Source organism: Canis aureus, chromosome 36, assembly GCF_053574225.1.
Source record: "Canis aureus isolate CA01 chromosome 36, VMU_Caureus_v.1.0, whole genome shotgun sequence".
NCBI classification, from domain to species: domain Eukaryota; kingdom Metazoa; phylum Chordata; class Mammalia; order Carnivora; family Canidae; genus Canis; species Canis aureus.
The window spans coordinates 13,210,746-13,233,511 of NC_135646.1; the positions used below are offsets into that span (position 1 = coordinate 13,210,746).

The 22,766-nt window shown below is 34.2% G+C and overlaps 1 protein-coding gene and 1 long non-coding RNA gene across 15 annotated transcripts in view; one reads left to right on the plus strand and one right to left on the minus strand.

The window, feature by feature from the left end:
• The window catches only part of UNC80 (unc-80 subunit of NALCN channel complex), a 215,487-nt gene that overhangs the window by 118,244 nt on the left and 74,477 nt on the right, over positions 1–22,766 (minus strand). For all 14 annotated transcript variants that reach the window (XM_077885391.1, XM_077885394.1, XM_077885390.1 and 11 more), the window contains exons 22-23: positions 18,842–19,014; positions 850–1,062 (exon numbers count right to left, since the gene is read on the minus strand). In XM_077885391.1, the coding sequence (XP_077741517.1) occupies positions 850–1,062; positions 18,842–19,014 (386 nt within the window). The remainder of the gene's footprint in view (positions 1–849; positions 1,063–18,841; positions 19,015–22,766) is intronic.
• On the plus strand, positions 3,286–14,913 carry LOC144305706 (uncharacterized). Its single transcript, XR_013372719.1, has 2 exons — positions 3,286–3,357; positions 14,725–14,913. It is a non-coding gene; the product is annotated as an uncharacterized LOC144305706 (long non-coding RNA).

Here is a 22,766-nt window from a genome sequence, read left to right on the forward strand (position 1 = left end):
TGCATTTTAGCCTAATCATTGTGAGAGCAGCTTGGAGAATGAATTAGAGGGGGCAAATCTGGAAGCCCGGAGATAAGTATGAATGTTCTGCTTTTAGATGGGCCCTGCCATATGGAGATCATTTTATTGACAGTGTGTAGGATGGGTCAGATGAGGAGAAACTGTGGGAAGAAGACCAAATAGGAAAATATCTTAGTCATCGAGATGAGAAGGAATGAAGATGTGACCTAACAGGACCTTGGTACGTGGAAGAGGTGGAATCAATAAGGGAAGGAAGGTTGGAACATGTTCAAAGGCTGTCATCTTAGATAATGGTGGTACCATTTACAAGAATAGAAAGTTCGGGAAGGTTTGCACATGAGGGTATATTTATATGGGAAGAAAAGTTTTATTTTGGTTAGATTGTGTTTCAGGGTATTAAGCAAATGCCTCCGGAGTAGTTGGCAATGCTGGCCTGGGATCTGAACGGAGTGCTACAAATAGAGATGTCTGTGCCACTGGCATACAGGTTACAGTTGAAAACACAGGAATAAATGTATCCCTGCAGGAGGTTATGCAGGAAAAAAATGATAATAAATTCTGGGAATGTCTACATTTATGGGGGGGGGGTGAAGAAGGCAGAGGACCAAGGAAACAGACAGAGGAGATAATGTCTAACTTTATAGACTTACTGGAATGATTAAATGAATTAAAGTTTACTTTCCCCTAACATGTTTTGTTCATTGCCTGGTACATAACAGATACTTAATTGTCTCTCAAACAAACAAACAAACAAACAAAACATAAACACAGAACTTCTTCCCTTCATTCCAGCTCCCCAATTTTTATATAAGAAAATCAAAAGCTCACGTCTCCCCATTGGTAGAAGAGCTTGGCAGCGTTCCACTGCAGTTTCTGGTTCCGTTTGTTGCCCACGATGGGAGAGCGGCCCCTGGAAAGACCTTTCTTGGTGATATTCACGTGATGCCCTTTCATCCACTCTGGCCAGTTGCCACGGTTACAGCGGTGAACAAACCGGGCACATTCCAGGAATAGAGCTGCTCTGGCTACCACAGGAGCTTCCTGAGAGTGGTTGTTAAGGAAAGAATGATGTGGGATTAATGAGCAATAGACTCACCTTAAAGGGAATTACTACATACTTTTATTTTAGTCTCCATATCTTGATTTAGGTTAGCCATATTTCCCAGGGTTGTATTATCATGGTTAATGGTGGTGGGGATTCTGGTAAATGGATCCTTGAAGGCAAATTTGGATATTGAAGAATGAGACATTTTAAGTGATTTCTGTGTTTAGTCTTCCCCTTTTGAAGAATCTCAAGTAATTTCATGACTCTATCTTTGCATAGTTAAGAGGCAGCTGGGATTTGAATGGGAAAGCGAGATAATTTTCAAAGGAATTTTTCAATATGAAGCTTTTGTTAAACCTAAAATTTTAACCTGTAGCAAACCAATATTCAATTTCTAGAACAGTCTTATGTTAATCAAGGGAGGCAATAGTGATTTTGTTCCAACAATAATCTGTTATCTATGACCATCCACATGCTCCAAAGAAGTACTGTTTCTGTCGTTTCTATACATTTTGGCTAATAAGAAAAGGAAGTGTTTATTAGATTTTGTTGAGTTGGTCTTTTTTCTCCTGACTTTGTGATGAATAACAGATCAAATTCTGCTTAAATAGGCATGGTTTCAATTGAAGATGTCTGACAAAAAGGAAATTATTTAATTGATAAATGAAAAACAGAGCATTTCTTCAGAAAATAAAAATATGGTTCCATCTTGTCATGTCAAGATGTGTTTGAAAAAAAAAAAAAAAAGAAAAGAAAAAACAACTTTTAGTTGCTACCCAGAAACTGGTATCAGCTACTGACTGAAATCTTTACAAGCTAAATAAATAAATAAACAAACAAACAAACAAATGGAGGGAGGAGCATGAAGTTTCCCTAGAAGGTCAACAGGTCACAAAAATCACACAGATCAATAATTAATGTGTTATTTAACTTGTGCCAATTTTAAAAGAACGTTTCACAATATTAGCCATCACCTCAGAGTTACCTAAGAATCATAAGTTGATTAATAACCTAATAACCACAAAGTTTTCAAATTGAAATACTTTCTGTCATTTCAAACAATAATATTCTTAACAATGCTTTCATCCACAATGTTAGAAAAGCGGATAATATATAAAGAGTATCAATTACATGGCAAATTAGTTTTTATGAGTCATAATTCTTAATTATAATAACAAACCTCTAGTCTAGAAATGACATCCTTATTTCAATGTTTTTAAAAATGCAGTATAACTTTTCTACCACCATACAGCTGGAAAGAGGTGACCATAGGATTCAATACCAGATCTTTCGAATGCCCAAATCTATGCTAGTTCTTCTTCTGTACCTGCATAGTCTTAATTTATACACATATAAATCTTGGTAAAAGATGATTTCTAGAAGGCATGTAGAAAGTTTAAAAATGGGGCATTGATGTCATGTGATGTTATTCTCTAAAACACAAATATATGATCACATCATTTCCTATTTAAAATTTATTATAGGTTCCATCCACCTCAACAATAACATGAATAAAGACACCCAATCTTTGTTATCTGGTTCATCTGTCTTTCTATTCCTCTAGTAATACTTCATGATCTAACTACATCAAACTGGTTACAGTCCCCCAAATATAACACCTCATTCCTTTTCATATGTTGTTTCCATGACTTGTGGAGCTGTTAAACCCATTTTCCATGACTTGTGGAGCTGTTTAAAATCCCTATTTTAAAGAATAAGCTTAGTTACCTCCTCTCAGAAGCTCTCCTTAATCTGTTTCCCCTTAGAGAGAGTTGGTGAATTCATACTTTGAGTACCACAGCATCTCAAGCACACGGAATGATTCAAGTAAGCCCTTTAGGCATTCTCATTGTCCACAGCTTAAAGGAAGCCATCAAGAATTCCAATAAGAAATATATTTATGTAGGAACTTGATTTCACAAAGCACATGATGTATTGCTACTACATACTAAGTTAATCTATGTGAAAATACAGAATACAAGATGAGCACTAATGGTGAGAACCTGTCATTAATAAAAAATGGACACTAATGATGAGAATCTATCATCCACTGCATTGGTGCTAAGATTTGGTAGCGAGTCAAAGGAACAGAAAGACTTGAGATTGCACAGGGTCAAATGACTTTCTGCATCAAACCTATCAATATTGCAGTACATAACAAATAGATTAAATATCTACACTCTTTTCTTGTATTAAATATTTATTTTATTAACCATCTCAGGTATGCTAATCTGTGTCTGGAAAAGGCTTGAACATCTGTCTCTAAAAATGTGTGGCAGTCTGGAGGCAAGGTGAGTGATGCGTATTCTTAGCCCATCAGATTTTGACACATTCTCAATATAAGGCAATGGGATTCATTGCTTAATGGCAAGGAGACAGAATTACTGCCGAGGCAGCATTATGTCACAGACCCTGGCTCCTACAGGATTACCAAGGGTGAAACTCAACCTACTCAAATGTATGGGACAGAGGATCTTTTTATTGCCTTTAACTTTAGATGACACTGAGAAGATTAATGATAGAGGAGTGAAAAATCTAAATCGTGCTTTGTGAGTTTTTCTATGTAGACTGGCTTGCCTTTTCAGGGGAAAAAAAAGTTTTATTTGCTTAGGAAGCTCAGGGGATTTTGAATGAGAAGAAATTTTGATTTTCTTTCAAACACAAGTTATAATAAAACTCAGATATTAGTAGTTATCAGCCCTAGGAAATCCTAAAGTTTAGAAATGCAATTGAGATCAATATGAAAATAATTCCCATTAACTAGGCAGCACAATCTTAAAGGGAGGGTTGGTTATTATCTGATGAATTTGATCCATGTAAATTCTAAAACCAGGTAACTTTTGGAAAGGTCACTCTCTACATTGAGGAATGAGACATAGAATAACTCAAATATTTCCCTTATAATCTTTATGAATCTGGTAGATGAAAACAGGCTTGAAACCCATCATCAAGATGGCACTGAATCATAGCACTTTCTGGGGGTATTGTAATGTCTATTTTACTGTACAGACAATGAGGGAGTTGTTGAGGACTCTACAAAGCTACGGACTCTACTATGATCCTGATAGAAGATACCTAGCAAGAAGTACTGACTTCACACTGTGTATGAAAGAACATTCGAAGCATTCTAGTGTGGATGTGGCTAAGGGGAATTATTTCCCTTAAAAATTCCTTTCAAAGTGTAGTTTATAAAGTATTGATTTTTAGGGGCAGGGTTATAGAATACCTTGGAAAACAGATTCTTCCTGGACACAAAGAAGAGTCCATTTTTCCTCTTTTGATGGAGCTTACCTCTTATAGCTCAGCGCAATCTGAAGAAACAGCAAAAAATGGAGACATGACAGAATGGATAAGGATGGATTCACATCACAGAGAAAAACAGCACAAATGGAGAAAAATGAATCAGAAGAACGCTGCATGGATGAAAAGAACCACAGAGTATCAGGGCATAGTCAAAGGCGAACATCTAAACAAAACTTGATACCACTGGTATACCACAGAGAATTTTTACTGGTAGTCCTGAAAGATAAGTAGACATATTTAAAGTTCTTATTTGCATGTCTGCTAGATCACCTTTTTATGTTCCATAATACCATGGAGTGGCTTCAATTCAATTATGGCATAACTTCATAGTTTCAGACAATCCAGAAACAATTTTAACTGGGAAGACTAGATTGGCCTAAAATATTAGGTTAAATCCTATGGAATTTGTAGATTTGAAGGTCAAAAATAGTTGAATACTAACAATTTCACATGGTTTACTCTTACATAAGTTGTTCTCTGCAATGACTACAGAGCTGTTCAGTTAAAGTTACATGTCATAAGAATGTCATTACACAGCACAGATTTCTCTAACATTCTTCAACGAGAAAACTTCAAGTGTTGCCTACTTTTCCTTGACTTCCTTTGTCACTTTTTCCTGAATTTTATAAGATCATTATGTATATTGAATGTTTCCTTTATGAAAGTGAAGGAGAGAATTGGAACACTAATTCAAACAGCCGTGCTTTATTTTGCCTGGGGACTTAGAAAATATTGTTACCAAGATACGATGGTTAATTGAAGGTTATAATTGCAATACATTCCTTTCCCTGAAGGACTATATCTAAACTTATTATGTGAGAAGAAGCCCTGATTCTGAAAACTCACATAAAACACTGGACAGGAACTGTTTTAAAAGACTGAATATTTTATGTTGGTCCCTGGGGAATTACATAATATTTTTATTGCCTTAGAAAAAAATTTAAAGCTCTTGCTGGTGCAGGATACCTACTTATTTAAGACCAATGGGAATAGGCAGTTATTGTGGGTCCTAGTGTGCATTGGAAGCTCGTTTGCTGGAGGGTATGTGTTTGTGAGTCAGTATTTATTACTTAGTTTGTATTGAATTCTCTGCCTGACTGAGATCATTAAGTAACTGACAGGCTGCCTCTGCCCCTGCTCATTTCCACAGTAGCTGTGGATAACTGAAATCATTCAGTTGTCAGACTAGAGGCAGGCATTATTTTTTAGTACATGGTCTAGATGGCTCGCCATTTTAATAGTTACTCAGATCACACTAATATTTTGGGTAAGTATTATAAAAAACAAAGTCTTCTGTTTCTGACAATATGATGGATTAGGTTTAAAGATGAACTTCCTATGGTTTAGACATCTAAAATATTGGATAAAATATTCCCTCAATTTCTTCACTTCGCTTTTGCTTTTGTTTCTAACACAAGATAAGAGACCATTGAAGAGTAGAAATGACAAGCACTTGTAATTCTGGGTGGGGAAGAGAGACAGGTGCCAGCTAGCATAGGAATAATTACCCTGAGTGTTTCTACCGATTATGAAGAGGCTAGACCCTGGGTTTTCAATGGGCAGTGAGTTAAATGTCTGGGCCCAAGTACAGTGGAAGGTTAATTCATACGCCAAAATGCCAGGTGAGAGTCACCTTTAGTGGATGAGTAAGAAAAAGATCTACCTCACCGAAATAGGCTTGCCTGACTAGGCTTGGCTGTTTAAAACAGGAAAAAAAAATTCTTTTATGAGAACTCCTAGTCAAAATACCACATTCCTGTATAAGTTTAGAATGGTACTACTTCCATGTTCCTTTACCTCCTCCCCCAAAAGAGTTTAAAAATGGTTTTAGGTTGGTGATGTTTCCAGATGCCTGAGAAAAGAAATGGAAATCCTCTCTGGAGGAATACTTTGAATCAGTACTTCTCAAATCTTCAAACTTGAGTGTGCATTAAAGTCACTTGGCAATATAGAATAAAAAAATAGTGTTTTTATGATCCCACTCCAGAGATTCTGATTCAGTGTATCTGTTGACGGTCTGAAAATTTGCATTTCAAACATGCTCACAGATGATGATGATATTACTGGTACACTAATTAACACTGCTTTTAGCATAGGTCTTAAAGAATTCCCACAGACAATATTCCAAGAATTTAAGTTCACATAAAAAATACATTTAAAAAAATCCACCATGAGTAAGAGAAGAAACAAAAAAGTATAGAATGAAACCCACAAAGACAGCAATTATTGGCACTGTTGTGAATCAAATACATTTAAAGATTAATGTGGGTATTGAAAGTATGATGAAAAATTAAGTTATCAAGGTTGACCAAGCACTTTTAAAACAAGAATCAAATAAAACTTCTACAGATAAAAAGTAGCACTTGAAATTTAAAACTCAATATATAGATTTTTTAAAATTTTTATTTATTTATGATAGTCACAGAGAGAGAGAGAGAGGCAGAGACATAGGCAGAGGGAGAAGCAGGCTCCATTCACCGGGAGCCCAACGTGGGATTCGAACCCGGGTCTCCAGGATCGCGCCCTGGGCCAAAGGCAGGCGCCAAACCGCTGCGCCACCCAGGGATCCCTCAATATATGGATTAAAACACAGATTAGATCATGTTTTTTTCCAACTTCAGCACTATTGACCATTTGGGCCAGATAATTCTTTTTCTATGAAGAGTGCTCTATGTATTATGAGATGTTTATTAGCATTTTTGGTATCTACCCAGGAGATTCTATTAGTCATCATCAGGTTGTGACAATGAAAAATTCCTCCAGACATTGCCAAATGTCCCTCAGTGGGCAAAATTACTCATGGTCAAGAACCCTGGGATTAAACAAAGTGAAAAGAGACAAAGTGAAATAGAAGAGATATCTCAGAAACCCACTCAAGATATAGATTGAAAGAAATAAAAAATATGAAAGAGAAGTTATCAAAAATAGAGGATAAAGTGTTAAGACCTATCACATACCTTTTCAATTTATAGAAGTAAAGATTAGATAAAATGTGAAAACCATAATCTTGAAAGAGATAATAGCTGAAAAATTTCCAGAAGAGATGTAATATACTAATTACATAATTCAGGCACTTAATGAATCTCAACTAAGAAAAATATGTTAGAAACATCTCAGTGAAACTGAAAAATATTAAAAGTAAAGAGAAGACATTAAAAGCAATTGGGGAGGATGGGCAGATTATATTATATATATTCCCATACATAATACAATGACAAGCCAGAAGACAATGGGATAATACCTTTTATGTACAGAAGGAAAATCTTAGTCTATACTTATAATTCTAGCAAAAGTTATCTTTTCAGAATAAGACCAAAATAGACATTTTCAAGTGAACTGTTAGCGAGAGAGCTACTGCCAACTGATCATCACTAAAGAAATTTCTGAAAGGTCTCCTTCAGAAGGACGGAACTTAGGAGGGATGTATGAGATGCACAGAGAAATGGTGAGCAGAGAATATACTTTTGGGTAAATTTTAAAATAATTTTCCTGAAAATCAATAAAAATAATGTCTACTTTGTCAATGTTTAAACAAAAAACAAGATAGAATTAAATCTCAAACAATAGCTAGGGTTAAAACCTTCTACAGTATTTTAGTTTGAGAGAAGAGTAAAGATATTAATTTTAGATTTCATTTAAACCTGTAATTTAAAAAAATAGAGAATATAATGATTTCCAAGCTATTGAAGCAAAATAAGACAATGCTAAACCAAACCAAATCAATAGAAAAAAAAACTAAACCTAACACAATCTAAAAGAGGATATGAAATAGAAACAAGAACATATACTCAATGAAATAATGAAAATGTGATAAATAGGCAGAAAAAGGGAAGTGGGGGGGTGGGAGTGAATGGGTGACGGGCACTGGGTGTTATTCTGTATGTTAGTAAATTGAACACCAATAAAAAAAAAAATAAATAAATAAATAAATAAATAAATAAATAAATAAATAAAAAAAAAAAAAAAAGAAAAAGGGAAGTGAATCTATATCAGCAATCATAATTTGTGCAAATGGACTAAATTTTCCAGGGGAAGAAGTTGTTAAAGTGGTATAAAAAGAATATCTATTTTTTATGAAAGTCACCCCTAAAACACAAAGATGTGGAAAAATTGAAAGTAAAGGATTGGCAAAAAAAGACATACCGAGCCAATGCTCACATAATAAAATGGTTTCAGCTGTATTAGTGTTAGAGAAAAATCTATCTAAGGTAAAAAGCATTACTGAAAATAAACTGGGTCACTAGATAGTGATAAAAGGTTCATACCTTTTATCTGTCACACTTCAAACTGCTGTTTGGTCAGAACTACAAGTATAAATGTCATCAAATTTGTCATCAAGTGAAGACTTAAACATAACTTAGTAATCAACAGATCAAGAAGTAAAGAAGAATGGAGTTCTTTTTTTTAAGATTTTATTTATTTATTCATGAGAGATACAGAGAGAGAGAGGCAGAGACACAGGCAGAGGGAGAAGCAGGCTCCATGCAAGGAGCCTAACATGGGACTCAATCCTGGGTCTCCAGGATCATGCCCTGGGCTGAAGGCGGCGCTAAACTGCTGAGCCACCTGGGCTGCCCAAGAATGGAGATTTGAATACAAAATGCTGAACCCAACAACTGGATGGAGACTACATATTCTTTTCAACCACAAATGGGACACTTATGAAAATTGATAGTTTAGTTCATAAAATGTATAAATTAATTCCAAATAATCAGTAAAAATAAAGTTACAAGTCAATAACAAATGGATGCCTAACAAAAACTTGGAATTTATAAACTGAAACATCCACATATACATCTAAATAACTCATGGGTCAAAAAGGAAATCATTAAAGAAATTAAAAATTACTTAAAAATAAATTAACTAAAAAAAAATAAAAATAAAAAAAAATAAACTAAATAAATAAAAATACAGCTTATTGGAATTTATGGGATGTAGTTAAAGCAGTATTTAGTGGGAAATTAATAGCTAAGTGCTCAATTTGGAAAGAAAAAATAAAATTATTAGCTAAACAATTGACCAATAAGCTAAAGAATAATACAATGAATGCAAAGCAAGAGAAGAAAATAAAAGAACAGGAGTAAATGAATTTGAGAAAAAGATAAAATAGACTCAACAAGGTCATTAAAAAAGCAATAAAATTGACAAGTATTTGGCAAGACTAATCAAGAAAAAACTCTCATAATCTACTACAAATGCTGCCAAAATTAAGAACTGATAAGAAAATGTTAGGACAAATTTTATGCCACCAAATATGAAAATGTAGGTGCAGTTGACAATTAAAAAAACTAAAATTACTTGATCTGACTCAGAAGTATAGTTGAGGTGATTGGCTAATCAATTCAGAACTGAAATTCAATATCTCTGAATTTATCAGTGGACTCAATATAATTCCAAGAATAAATCAAAGGATTTTCATGAAACCTGACAACCTAATTATAAAATTCACACAGAAGAGCAAAGAGCCATAAAGTAGCTTAGGTGATTTTAAAAGTTCTAGCTATTAAAACAGAGTAGTTTTACTCTGGGTAAAAGGAAAATGGAGCAGAAAAAAACCCTCAGAATTACACTCATGAATCTATGGAAACCTGACACATCCTTAAGATAATACAATGAATGAAATGAAATCTCTGCACATCAGAGAATAAAGTATAAACTAGTAATATATTATCCTAAGATAATTATGTTCTATGTGGAAAAAAGGGAAGAAAACAATTTCCTATCTTAAAGCAATCACACAGTAATCTAGTTAAAGACTTCAGTAATGAAATGTAAACTTTAAAGCTTTTAGAAGAAAATACAAGAATATATATATGACCTAGGGATTTTCTTTAAAAAGTTGTAAAAAAAAAATGCTAGCCATAAGAGAGTTCTAATGAATCAAACTAAAATTTTCTCTTCATTAAAATTTGGTATAATGAATAAAATAAAATAAGCCACGAAATAGGAAATGATGCAACATAGAAAACAGAAAATGGATTCTTATTGACAAAAATATATACTCTTTTAAAATTATCAATAAAAAGTTAAATAATCCTCCAATAAAAAGGTAAACACAATATGGGATCTTTCACCAAAGTGAAACATAAATGGTAAACAGACCTATGAAAAGAAAAGATTTCAGACTTCAGGTTGAAAATATAAAGTGTTGTTCCTTTAATTCAATGATTAAAAATAAAAATGTTGGATAATACAAGCGTTGACAAGAACACAGAGCAACAGGAGCTTTTATTACAGTGTTGGTGCCAGTAATTGTTGCAACTACTTTGAAATACACTTTGGCATCATGTAGTAAAATTATGACTCACTAATTCCACCCCGAGGTGTATTTAGAAAACCGTGAATCAAGACCCATATGCAGTAATACTCATGAAGACATTGTTCAAAATAGGCAAAAATTTTGAAAAAATAAAAATGTCCATCTAACAGAATGGACATATAAACTATGTATGGCATATTCAAACAAATATCATTCATTAGTGAGAATGAATGTATTAATAACAAAAGCATCAACAAAGATGAACTCAGACTTAAGGTCGAACAAAAAGAGTATAGCATGATTTAAGTTAAATAAATTTCACGACTATTTTTTTTTAAATATATATTTCCAAGGGATAAAAGCTCATGTGGTAAAATAAACAAAGCACAGGAAAGATTAAAACAGACTTTAAGAGAACAGTGTCACATGGAGGTAGGGGATGTGTAATTAAGGAAAGGAATCCAGGGGACTTTAAAGAAAGTGGAACTGTCCTATTCTTTAAGGTCGTGGTGGATATGTGACATCAATTTTTTTCTCTGAAACTGTATATATTTATGAAATATATTACCTTTATGCTACATTTCATAATTAGGATCTTTTAAAAAAACTCAATAATATAGGAATACCACTAGAATCGAGTGAATAATTTGATGATTTAGTTTTATTACTGAATTGTTTCAATCTTCTCATGATTCAAAAGGGAACACAATATGATTGTACTCTGATTGCTCCTAGTAAGCATATATTCCTATCTTCTTGAAAGAGTTAATTTGCACTGATCACCAAGTGGTCTTGCGATGGTAAGCCCCTAGTGGATAAAATTTGATGCAGTGAACCTGAAAGGTATGACTTTACCTATTTTCACCAGGAGGTTTTCAGTTTATGTCTGTTTAACTGGTATATTTATTGATAGCATCCCCTTTCACTCTCCAAAGTGCCCCAATTTGGAGAAAAATTATATAATCATCCCTAAAGCTATTTACAAGGCTATATAATTTACCATGAATTAGGTTTTCACTGCCCACAGAATAGAGAGAATTCTACAATATCATGGACTTTCTTGTTTCCATGGAATTGTTCCTAATGCAAACCAACACTATTATCAGTGCTAATCATGCTAATAAATTAGAAAACACTGTGTCTGTACATGTCATATTTAATTGAATAAAAAGGGCTAGAATATTTCACCTGAAATATATAGAAAACAGAAATCCCTTTTGTTTGAACTGTTTTTTACTATTTTTTTGTGCTTATAGATTACATAAACCTAGAGACAAAATGTTTTCTAAAACATGCTTTTTCTAAAATGCCTTACAGTTGTTTCTATTAAATTTGTACTAAAGAGAAAGAGTGTGAGGAAGAGCTGTGCTGGACTCTAAATTAAACCAATTACCCCTAAGTTTAGTAGTCACGGCAACAGTGACAAGAGAATTGTTTAAAATAAAACTTGCAGATAGGCAAGACTTCGAACATGGACATTTCTAATATTTCTTTCATTTAACGGTATTTTCAATTCTGAAGAAAACTGCAAACTTGAAAAAGTCACATTAACATTCTATAATTAAGGCACTAAAACAATAAAACTGTTCTGAAAGAAAAATCATGTCATACTGCAAAAATTGCATTTAAGCTGCACTTAAAAAGAAATGCAACACCCAACAAAAGAAAACACTAAAGGAGAGATGGGAGAAAGTGGTGTAATGGAATGTGAGGAGAAACGGAACACATTTGTTTTTCCCTCTTTTCCCCAGTCCTATCTGACAAAATGGCAGAATCTATAAGCATGCCTATATCTGTTATCCATATCTGCATCTGTGTATCTATCTTTGTCATTTATATTTATACCTACCTCTCCATATATTTCTAAACTCATATTTTTATTTGATAGAAATATAGACACTTCTACCTGTATTTATACACATATACATACATGACAAAAACCACAAATACATTATAAAACATACAAAACACATTTTTAACAGCAGGACCTTTCTCAAAGACAGGAAGCAGATGAAATCAGATATTAAGTGAAGTCAAATGCAGAGGAAACAAAAGGCAAAAATACATGTAATAGAAGACATTTGTGAAAGTTAGAGTAAACCCGAGAAACTCTTAACCCAGATGAGCAAATAGGAACCACGGTTGTCATCCCTGTGCAAATGACAGGAAACACAGAATGCTACTTTGATTCAAGCACATAGGACAGTATGCTTGTTAGAATTCATTGGTGACTTCAGTTTCTTCACTTTTCCATACTTGAGAAAATGGATTTAAGTGTGCCCTTATTTGGGAGGCTATTCCTTAGGCTGGTTCCTTTCCACTTATAAACAAGCAATAAATGTGAAGATGCTTTATAAACTACCTAGTATAATGAAAATATTACTATTGTCATTTTCTACCACCAATGCTGGCACCACCACAACTACCACTGTCTACCTATCCCTTTCACTCAACCCAACTAGTTCTACCTGGATTCTTTGTCTGATGATGGAGAATACTGCATTCCTTTACTTTTTTTAAAAAACTATTTATTCATTTGGGGGGGGGGGGGAATGGGAGTAGAGGTAGAGAGAATCTTCGAGCAGATCCTTTCTGAGCATGGAGCCCAATGTGGGGCTCAATCCTCCAACCCATGAGATCATGACCTGAGCTGAAACCAAGAGTCAGAAGCTTAACTATTGAGCCACCCAGACGCCCCTACTGAACTCCTTTAAACCTTTACTAATTCTGACCTGTGACCTCTGCACACTCCTTGGCCTTGAGCTAGAATCAAAGATTCAGATATGAAAGGAAATCCTACAAACCACCCACTTTTTTGAGGTCCCTGTACAATGGCCTCCACTGAATGCAGGCTAGCGGCAAAGAGCTCATTACTTCTCAATAGAGCTACCTCATCACTGGACATCTACAATGATCAGAAAATGCTTCTTTACTTTGAGATTCAAAAGATACTGCTTGTTAGCATCAAATCTCCTTATTTTATTTCTTACCATGATATTTATAAGATTGAGAAGGTCAAGCAGGGCCACAGTAGGTTCCAAAGGAAAGGAAAAAAGAAGGATCTAGTGATTTGGTAACTATCAGGGCATAGCCTTACTTTGGGGAAGTAAAATATATTTTAAATTTTCTTTTTTTTTAAGTATTTTAAATTTTCAATGGGATTCAGTCCAATTTAGCGGTTGGAGTCAAACTCTAGTCAGGAACAGAGTGTACTTATACCTGGAAACTTCTGTAATCTCATCTCCTTGAAAACTAAAAGCATTACAGCTGCTAGAAGTCAGATAGGCATAAAACCCTTTTGTAAGAGGGAATGAAATCTCAATACCCAAGAGACTTGATTATCAAAGAATTCATTAATATTCCTCTTAAAATAACCTCCATTCAGAAACTAGTATTAATTTGTTCTATTGGGATTATTTTTCAAATCCTCATATGCTTTCTTTGTGACATGCCTCATATATCTCCCATGGCCCACATATCTTACATAAATCCTAAGTGTTCCATGTAGGAGGCAATTACTGTTTTTGTATCATCAATAAACATTAATAAAAGTAATCATTCCAACTACTTGAATAAGGAGTCTCATTTTGCCAGATAATCATTTTGCCATTAACTGAGATTGAGTTCTTAACATTTTTGGTTTCATGGATGGTCCTGGGGGTGGGGGTAGTCCGTGAACCTCCTGATAATATATGTTAAATTTTCTCTATAAGTATACTTCTCTTGGAAAAATTTCCAGAGCTTTCATCCAATTCTAAAAGAGTCTATGTCCCCAAAATGTTAAGAATCACTGGTGTAGAGAGTGAATATGTGGTGTGAATCTTTAAAGTTGAAGATCTCCTATATTTTCTGGTTATGAATTCATCATGTATTCATGTGTTAAAGAACCTTTTTAATAGATCCAAATGCTTTGGGACCCTTAAAAATCATTTATAATCTTCTTTATTCTAGAGACCATATTCACCTAAGTGTATTTTCAATGTACAAGAGATACTCATTTTCAAATAAATAATAAAAAATATAAGTATATATTTTATATAATGTGTATATGTGTGTGTATATATATATATATATATATATTTTTTTTTTTTTACAGAGAAAGTATATGCTATTGCTATAAAAATCCTAAATGGAATCAGAAGATTTTGTTTTGAACCCAGTTTTAGCACTGACTGGCATATGTGACCTTGAGCAAAATCACCTTGGCTCTTGGGGCTTTTGTTGTCTCATATAGAAATGTTTAAATGAAAAGAGCTGCTCAATAAAGTTCACTGTATAATATACATTCATGTGTAGATTTCAGTTCAGTATCTGAAAGAGTGGGGCTTGTAAAGGACAACCTGTTATTTCTGTCATCAGGTGCTTATTTGACTAATAGTTGTCCCAATACTATCAAGCCATTATTCTCCAATTTGTATGGCAAGCTGTGCCTGTATCTTTCTAACAATTTTTCAACAAGTTGAAATAATATCATTTTACTTAATCTTATTAGGCTTGCTTAGGAAATTTGATTCTCTACTTTGCCTAAAAATCTTTTTTTTTTTTTTTTTTTTCTAAAAATCTTCCAATGTAGCTCTGACACTAGGATTGAGACAAAGATAGACATGATGGTACCTTTGGAACATTACAGATTAAAATACCTATAAAGTGCTAATGCACAATTTTACTGTGAATTTAATAATTTTTCAACTAACGTCGGTCATTTTCACTTTCTCACTTACATTTAGATTATCATGTATAAAATACATGCTTTATTATTTTTGCATGTTTTAGTGATTTCACACAATTTTTTAATGAGACAGTCAATTTGATAGAGTATAAAATATAGAGTCTTTGAATACAGAGGTACATCTAACCTGGGTCTCTCTTTTGCTGTCTGTGTAGCCCTGGACTGTTAGTTGGTCTTTCTCAAATTTAGTTGTTTTTCCTTTCAAAACAGTAGGTACACAATAAATGTTAATCATTAGTTTATCAGCCTTAAAATGTACACTAAGAATTCTATAAAATAGATCACTATGCAAAAATAATCTTCATAAGGAAACTTTCAAACAGGTTGAGTTTTTTGTATCTATTAATAGCTGGTACCTTGCATGGCATATGAGAAACTCTCAACAGATACTGGTTGAGTTAATTAATTAATTACTATATGATGAGTTTCTTTTAAGCTACACTGAGTCCGGGTTTTTAAAATTCCACCATCCAGCCATTTGGTATAATTAATATGTAGAGAACTGCTCCTGCTCTGTGACTATATCCAGTTTAAAATTATTTCTATGCAGGGAGGGGTCACGAAACACTCCACTCACCATTACTGCCCTCCCACTATTACCCTATTATTCTGACTTCTCCTATTCCCTAATCAAATCCTGCTGCTTCCACCACTAACTAACACCATATAGTAGTATCTGATATTTTATACATTGTCAACACTTTCTAATAGTTACAAATTTGATAGTTAAAGGAATTTATGGACATATTAATGTGTATTTCTTATGTGCGAATAAGATGGGGCATACTTTGTTGGGTATTATTATTTTTAATGAAATGGCTGTTCATGTACTTACTACCCATTATTTAAATGTTCAATTGTTGGCCTTTTCTTATGGATTTTTACATTTATTTAAATTTGCTCCTTTTGGAATAGGTCAATAGTGATTAAAAAGAATCATTGCATAACTCAAAGGAATGACAGGCTAGTTACCATTCTCCCACTTAGAAAACAAGGGATTGGCTCCTTGCCTTGTTAAACTCTTTTGCTTTAGACAGGCATCTTGCTCTTTGATAAATTACCATCAGCCTCAGCTCTCCTGGAGGCTCATGATTCCCTACATTTTATAGTCACCATAGCATGCATCAATGCACACTGAATATTTTGGAATTTATGAACATTCACAAAGGACAACATCCAGGAATGGGAGACTGACTGAAAAATCTTATATAACAAGTCATCATTTTGGGTGATTACAGTGGTATTTTTATTTCAGGCTTAAGTGAAGTCACGTAACTTGATGGTAACTAGCTTGATAGCAAAGCGTGCAAATGTCACAGAAAAATGGTATAATGTTATTATCAGATTTGGTTGATTTTCCAAGGTAAAATATGAGTGGTCAATGGTCACTTGTCCATATGCTGTAAAATCTGGAAAAGTCATCATTTATAGGCAGGCTTTAAGCTCTTTGTTGTAAAAAAAAAAAAAAAAAGTCTATTTAGTTTTTATTTTTTAAAAGAGAAACTAAAAGACTTTATTCTTGATGTTTACCTGGTATATTGTACCAATTATTTTTTTTTAAAGATTTTATTTATTCATGATAGACAGAGACACAGAGAGAGGCAGAGATGGCAGAGGGAGAAGCAGGCTCCACGCAGGGGCCCCGACAAGGGACTCGATCCCTGGACCCCAGGATCAGGTCCTGGGCCAAAGGCAGGTGCTAAACCACTGAGCCACCCAGGGATCCCTGTACCCAGTATTTATATAATGTAGGAAGAGTTTATTAAATCAGAGGTAAATAAAGGAAACTGAGGCACTGAGTTGAAAAATTATATCTGGGCCTAGTTTACTTGACAGAAACCTTTTCTCTTTTCTTTTTTAAAATTTATTTATTTATTTATTCATGAGAGATACAGAGAGAGAGGCAGAGACACAGACAGAGGGAGAAGCAGGCTCCTGTGGGGAGGGCAACATGGGACTTGATCCCAGGACCCCGGGATCACACCCTGAGCCAAAGCCAGATGCTCAACCACTGAGCCCCCCAGGCATTCCCAAAAGAAACCCTTTCTTTTTTTAAAGAAAAATATTTATTTATTAATGGGCGGTGGGGAAGAGAGAGAGAGAGAGAGAGAGAGAACGCAGCAGAGGGAGAAGCAGGTTCCATGCAGGGAGCCCGACGTGGGACTCGATCCCAGGTCTCCAGGATCAGGCCCCAGGCTGAAGGCAGCGCCAAGTCGCTGAGCCACCTGGGCTGCCCAAGAAACCCTTTCTAAACTAGATCCATTTTATATTCTTTAATCCCTTACATGTGTATATAATACCATATGATGCTCAAAGCCCTTTCGCACAATTCAATTTATCCTTCCTTTTATATCTTTCCTTCAGTTGACAACTAGACCAAGACTCAAAGATGTTTAAGTACTAATACATGACAGACATAAAACTAATAATAATAAAAAAATAATAATGGCATGTTTTATTGAGCAGTTACTGTATTTCAAGCACTCCCATAAGGTCTTTCCATTTAATGTGTCATTTAATCCTCACACTTAGCCAGAGGATTATTATTAGCCCTACTTTTATTTTACAGTTTTAGCTAGTAAATGTCAGAGCCTTCACATCCTTTTTTTTTTTTTTTTTTTTCACATCCTTTTAATCATGATGCTCTACAGTCTACTTCCCAGTGCATATTTATTATTAAATTTTTCCCTTTTCTTTCACCTCATCACCTTTCTTCCTCCTTTTAAAATTAATGCTGAGAAAATCAAAAAAACATAACCCCACAAAAACCTATAATCATCTCAATAAATGTAGAAAAGGCATTTGACAAAGTACAACATCCATTCATGATAAAAAAAAAAAACTCTCAACAAAGTTGATTTAAAGAGAACATTCCTCAGCATAATAAAGGCCACATATGAAAAACTCACATCTAACATCATAGTCAGTGGTAAAAAACTGAGAGCTTTTCCTCTAAGATTAGGAAAAAACAATGATGTCCATTGTCATCATTTTTATTCAACATAGTATTGGAAGTCCCAGCCATTTCTTCCCAATCACACAAGAAAAAGAAATAGAAAGCATCCAAATTGGTAAGAAACAAGGAAAACTTTAACTATTTGTAGATGACATGATATTATATATAGAAAACCCTGAAGACCACCAAAAATCTACTAGCACTGGTAAATGAATTCAGTAGAGTCACAGGATCCAAAATTAATATACAGGAATCTGTTGCACTGCAGATTGAAAATGCACTAATAATGAAGTAGCAGAAAGAGAAACTAAGAAAACAATCCCATTTATAATTGCACCAAAAAAGTACCTAAGAATAAACTTAACCAAGGAGGTGAAAGACCTGTACTCTGAAAACTGTAAAGCATGAACAGTTAAAAAAAAAAAAAAACTCCATAGAGAGGGTTAGGATTAGAAATTCATGCTTTCCTCCATTAGCAGTATTAATTGTAATAGGAGACAGAGTGGGCAAAGTCTTCCAGAAACTTACAAGATCTAATGCAGCTGCCAGGATGGATGCATCTGGAATTGTCCCTGGCTCACAGCAGTTTAACAGAAATTGAAAGCGCTTCATGCCTTGTCGGATTGCTCCAAGATTCACAACATTTTTGCTTTTTCCACCATCTTGGTTGGAAGACAGATGGTCATCAAAACTGTGGCAACCTATAGGTTTTTCCCATGGTGGAGGAATGAAAGAAAGAAAATACAATGGATCACAGATTGAAAAGAACTTCAAAGTTATAACAACATGTTTTCTGTAGTGTCAGCCTGAAAGCTTTTCCCCTGACTCCACCTCATTCATTTCCAGCTCAATGCCTGATTTAGACACACCATAAACTTTTGGGAATCTGGTGACACATGGTATATGCAAATGTAGAATTTTACATAAATATTTAAATATGGGATCTGATCATTTTGCTACCAGGTCTTCTCTTTAAAACTGGCAGGAGCTCTTAGTATATTTAAAATGATCTTCCTGTAATCAACAGCTAACTTCTATTTTTATCAAAGATGGAATCACTGCACAATTGCATATATGTTCCATAAATTGATATCTCAGTTACAACACAAAGAATCACTGACTATTAGAGATGTAAAGAATCTTAGAGTTTGGTCATTTAATTCCAGGATTTCCAAACCTAACTATATGTCAGAATTACCTACGAAGTTCCTGAATTTCATCCAGACTTTCAGAATCAGAATTCTTAGAAATAGAGTATCAAAATTTGCGCTTTGTAAGCCACCCAGAAGATAATGATGTAATCAGGCTGACCCAGCACTGTGGTCAGAGATTTGGGAACCACTGATTCCTTCCCACCCTTATTTTTCCATAGTTAAAGCGCCTATGAATAAGAATCAGTCTGAAGCTTATTAAATACAGAATATCAGGTCTCATCACTAGAAATTTTGATTCCATGCCTGGGGGCTATTCATGCTTTTTTAACAAACACTCCTTGTGAGTTATTGATGCAGAAAGTCTAAGGATCACATATTTTAAACAATGATATAAAGTATCATTTTTCATCATTTTTATCCCTAGGTACATTTTTGAAAACCTAAATATCAGGGTGCCTGGGTAGTTCAGTTGGTTCAGCATCTGCCTTTGGCTCAGGTCATGGTCTCTGTGTCCTGGGATCAAGTCCCACATCAGGCTCCCTCCTCAGCGGGGAGTCTGCTTCTCCCTCTCCTTCTGCCCCCTGCCTTGTGCTCTTCTTGCTTGAGTGTCTCTCTCTTTTAAATAAATAAAATATTTTTTAAAAAGCATAAAGGATAGATGAAACAAATATAGACATTTTTGTCATTATTACAAATGGGCGATGGATATCTGAGATCCATTAAACCATTCTTTTTACTTTTTCTATATGTTTGAAAATTTTAATAAGTACAAATAATGCCTCATAATTAAAATATTATTGAGGGCAGCGCGGTTTGGCACCGCCTGCAGCCCGGGGCGTGATCCTGGAGACCGTGAATCGAGTCCCACGTCAGGCTCTCTGCATGGAGCCTGCTCCGCCCTCTGCCTGTGTCTCTGCCTCTCATTCTCTCTGTGTCTCTATGAATAAATAAATAAAATCTTTAAAAAAATAAAATAAAATAATTGTTGAAATTTCCCATTTTTCATTCCTTATGGGCATATTTCCTTTTCAGATGCAAATGTTCCTTTTTCAAAATTCCATGTTCAACACCTCCAGTATTTTTTTTTTTTCCAATTAGTGTGGCATATCTGTATCATTTGCAAAAAGGAAGTAGCACACAAAGAATCTGATGGTGGAAAAAATTTGGAAGACAGAATCTTAAATGACGAAGGGCGTATAGTGAAAAGCTGCAGTATAGAAACAATACTTCCTACGTGGCCTTGTTTCTAGACAGTTGCCTTGCAAAGGTAGCTATTTATTCACTGAACATTATCAAAACTCCTAGAACCAGTAACTTCCTGTGATTTATCCTACCTCTATGTAACTTTATCAATCATACATATATAGTCCTTTAAGTTACACAGAGGAAATCCCATCTGTCAAAAGAAATTATAACCTTAGCAGTCCCTTAAACTTTGAATTTAAGACAGACCTCAAATGTCTTTCTTTTTAATGAATACAGTTGTTTTATTATTTGTTACTATAATTAAGATTTACAATATACTAGGTAATAATTGCCTCAAAGTTGTGATAGAATATATAAGACAGGATGTATGATCAACAATCTTATTCTTTTTAAAAAAGATTTTATTTATTAGAAAGAGAGCATGAGTGGAGGGAGGGCAGAGGGAGAGGGAGAAACAGACCACTCGCTGAGCAGGGAGCCTAACGTGTGGCTCCATCCCAGGACCCTGAGATTGTGATCTGAGCCAAAGGCAGAGGCTTAACTGAGTCACCCACGTAGCCCAAATAAATTTATTAACCAATTTATTAAGAACAGTTGCCATCATCTTATTGAAGGAGACATTAAGAATAAGCTTTTCATCATTTTTCTTAATACTCATTTGACAAGATAATGAATTCTAAAAGAAGGTTATTTAATATTACCAGAAGTGCCATTCTGATAAAAAGAACTTCAGAAACAATATGGTTAAGTAGCCTAAATAAAATAATGAAAAGAAAAGTGATCAAAACAATCTTTGTCAGGAAGACTTTATCTTCTTTGCTTCACAGAATGATGGATATTCATTACAGTAGAATCCTATGATCTCAGGCATAAGAATAATGTTTATAAGTAAAAGCTAATTATAATGGAAAATCTCCACTGCATTATAGTGGCATTAATGGGTAGCCATGCATCTGCTTCAATTTTTGAGTACTTAGTATATGTATTCAGTATTGTATGAAATATTTTATAATTTATTTTTTGTAACAGCCTTATAAGATAAAGCCTTAAAGATAATCAAAAAAAGAGAAGGGGAGAGAACAGGGCAGTAAGAACATAAATATATACAGAAAGAGGGTACAGGTTAATAGCTTAGACGAAGTTCATGCAATAGAAAGTTATGAAGTCAGAATTCAAATCCAGACCTGATGACCATCAGCCTACCCTCTTACCGCTATGTCACATTGCATCCCCAGAATACCCAACTGTTTATGTTGAAGGAGGCCAGAATTTTGTATACTGCTGAAGGTAGAGATTATGTCAGAGTAATTTATGGTAAGAAATAAATCAACATTGTACATGTTATAAACTGATTGTAAAATTATTCCCAGTTGGCATTCCATATTGTACTAGTAAAAGAAATGCTAAAAAGTACTTTGGTTGTAAAACGCACCTTCTATTCGTCTTTTATATAAACTTACTAGTATATAAGGATGCTTCTTGGCTTCCTTGGACATAAGGCCTAATTTTTTAGTCTCAGTACATTCTCGTTGCATTTATTTACTATTTTTTTACATTAAATTTACTGAGGTATCACTTATAAATTTACATAGAATACAGTTTTTATGATCTGTTAAGTTTAAGAAGGGATATTTCAAAATACAGTATTTCTTTAAGCAGCATTTCCCATGGAATTTATGGCAGAGCTGAGCACATAGATGATATTCAGTAAATTTTATTGATCGATTGAAAACAACATTGCTTTAATAAAACATCTTCCCTCAAATAAAGACCACATGATCTCTAAAATGAAATATTCTTAGTGAATATGAAAACAAAGAAGAAAGACAGCTGGTTATGAATGCAGTTTCAGTTCTGTTAAATGTTCAGGAGATGTATTTTTCATTTGTTTAATATTTTTTAGATTAAAGAAATTCTATTGGCTTTGCATTTGATCTTAACTCAGTGAAGTTTGAGTATATATTTGAAAGTAAGAATGCTTGATGTTTGCTTTCTTTATAGCAACTTTAAAGAAGCAGAAACAGTATATAATTAAAATAATTGAGAAAGAAAAAACCAATACATTTATAATGGATGCATAGGAATCATTTATA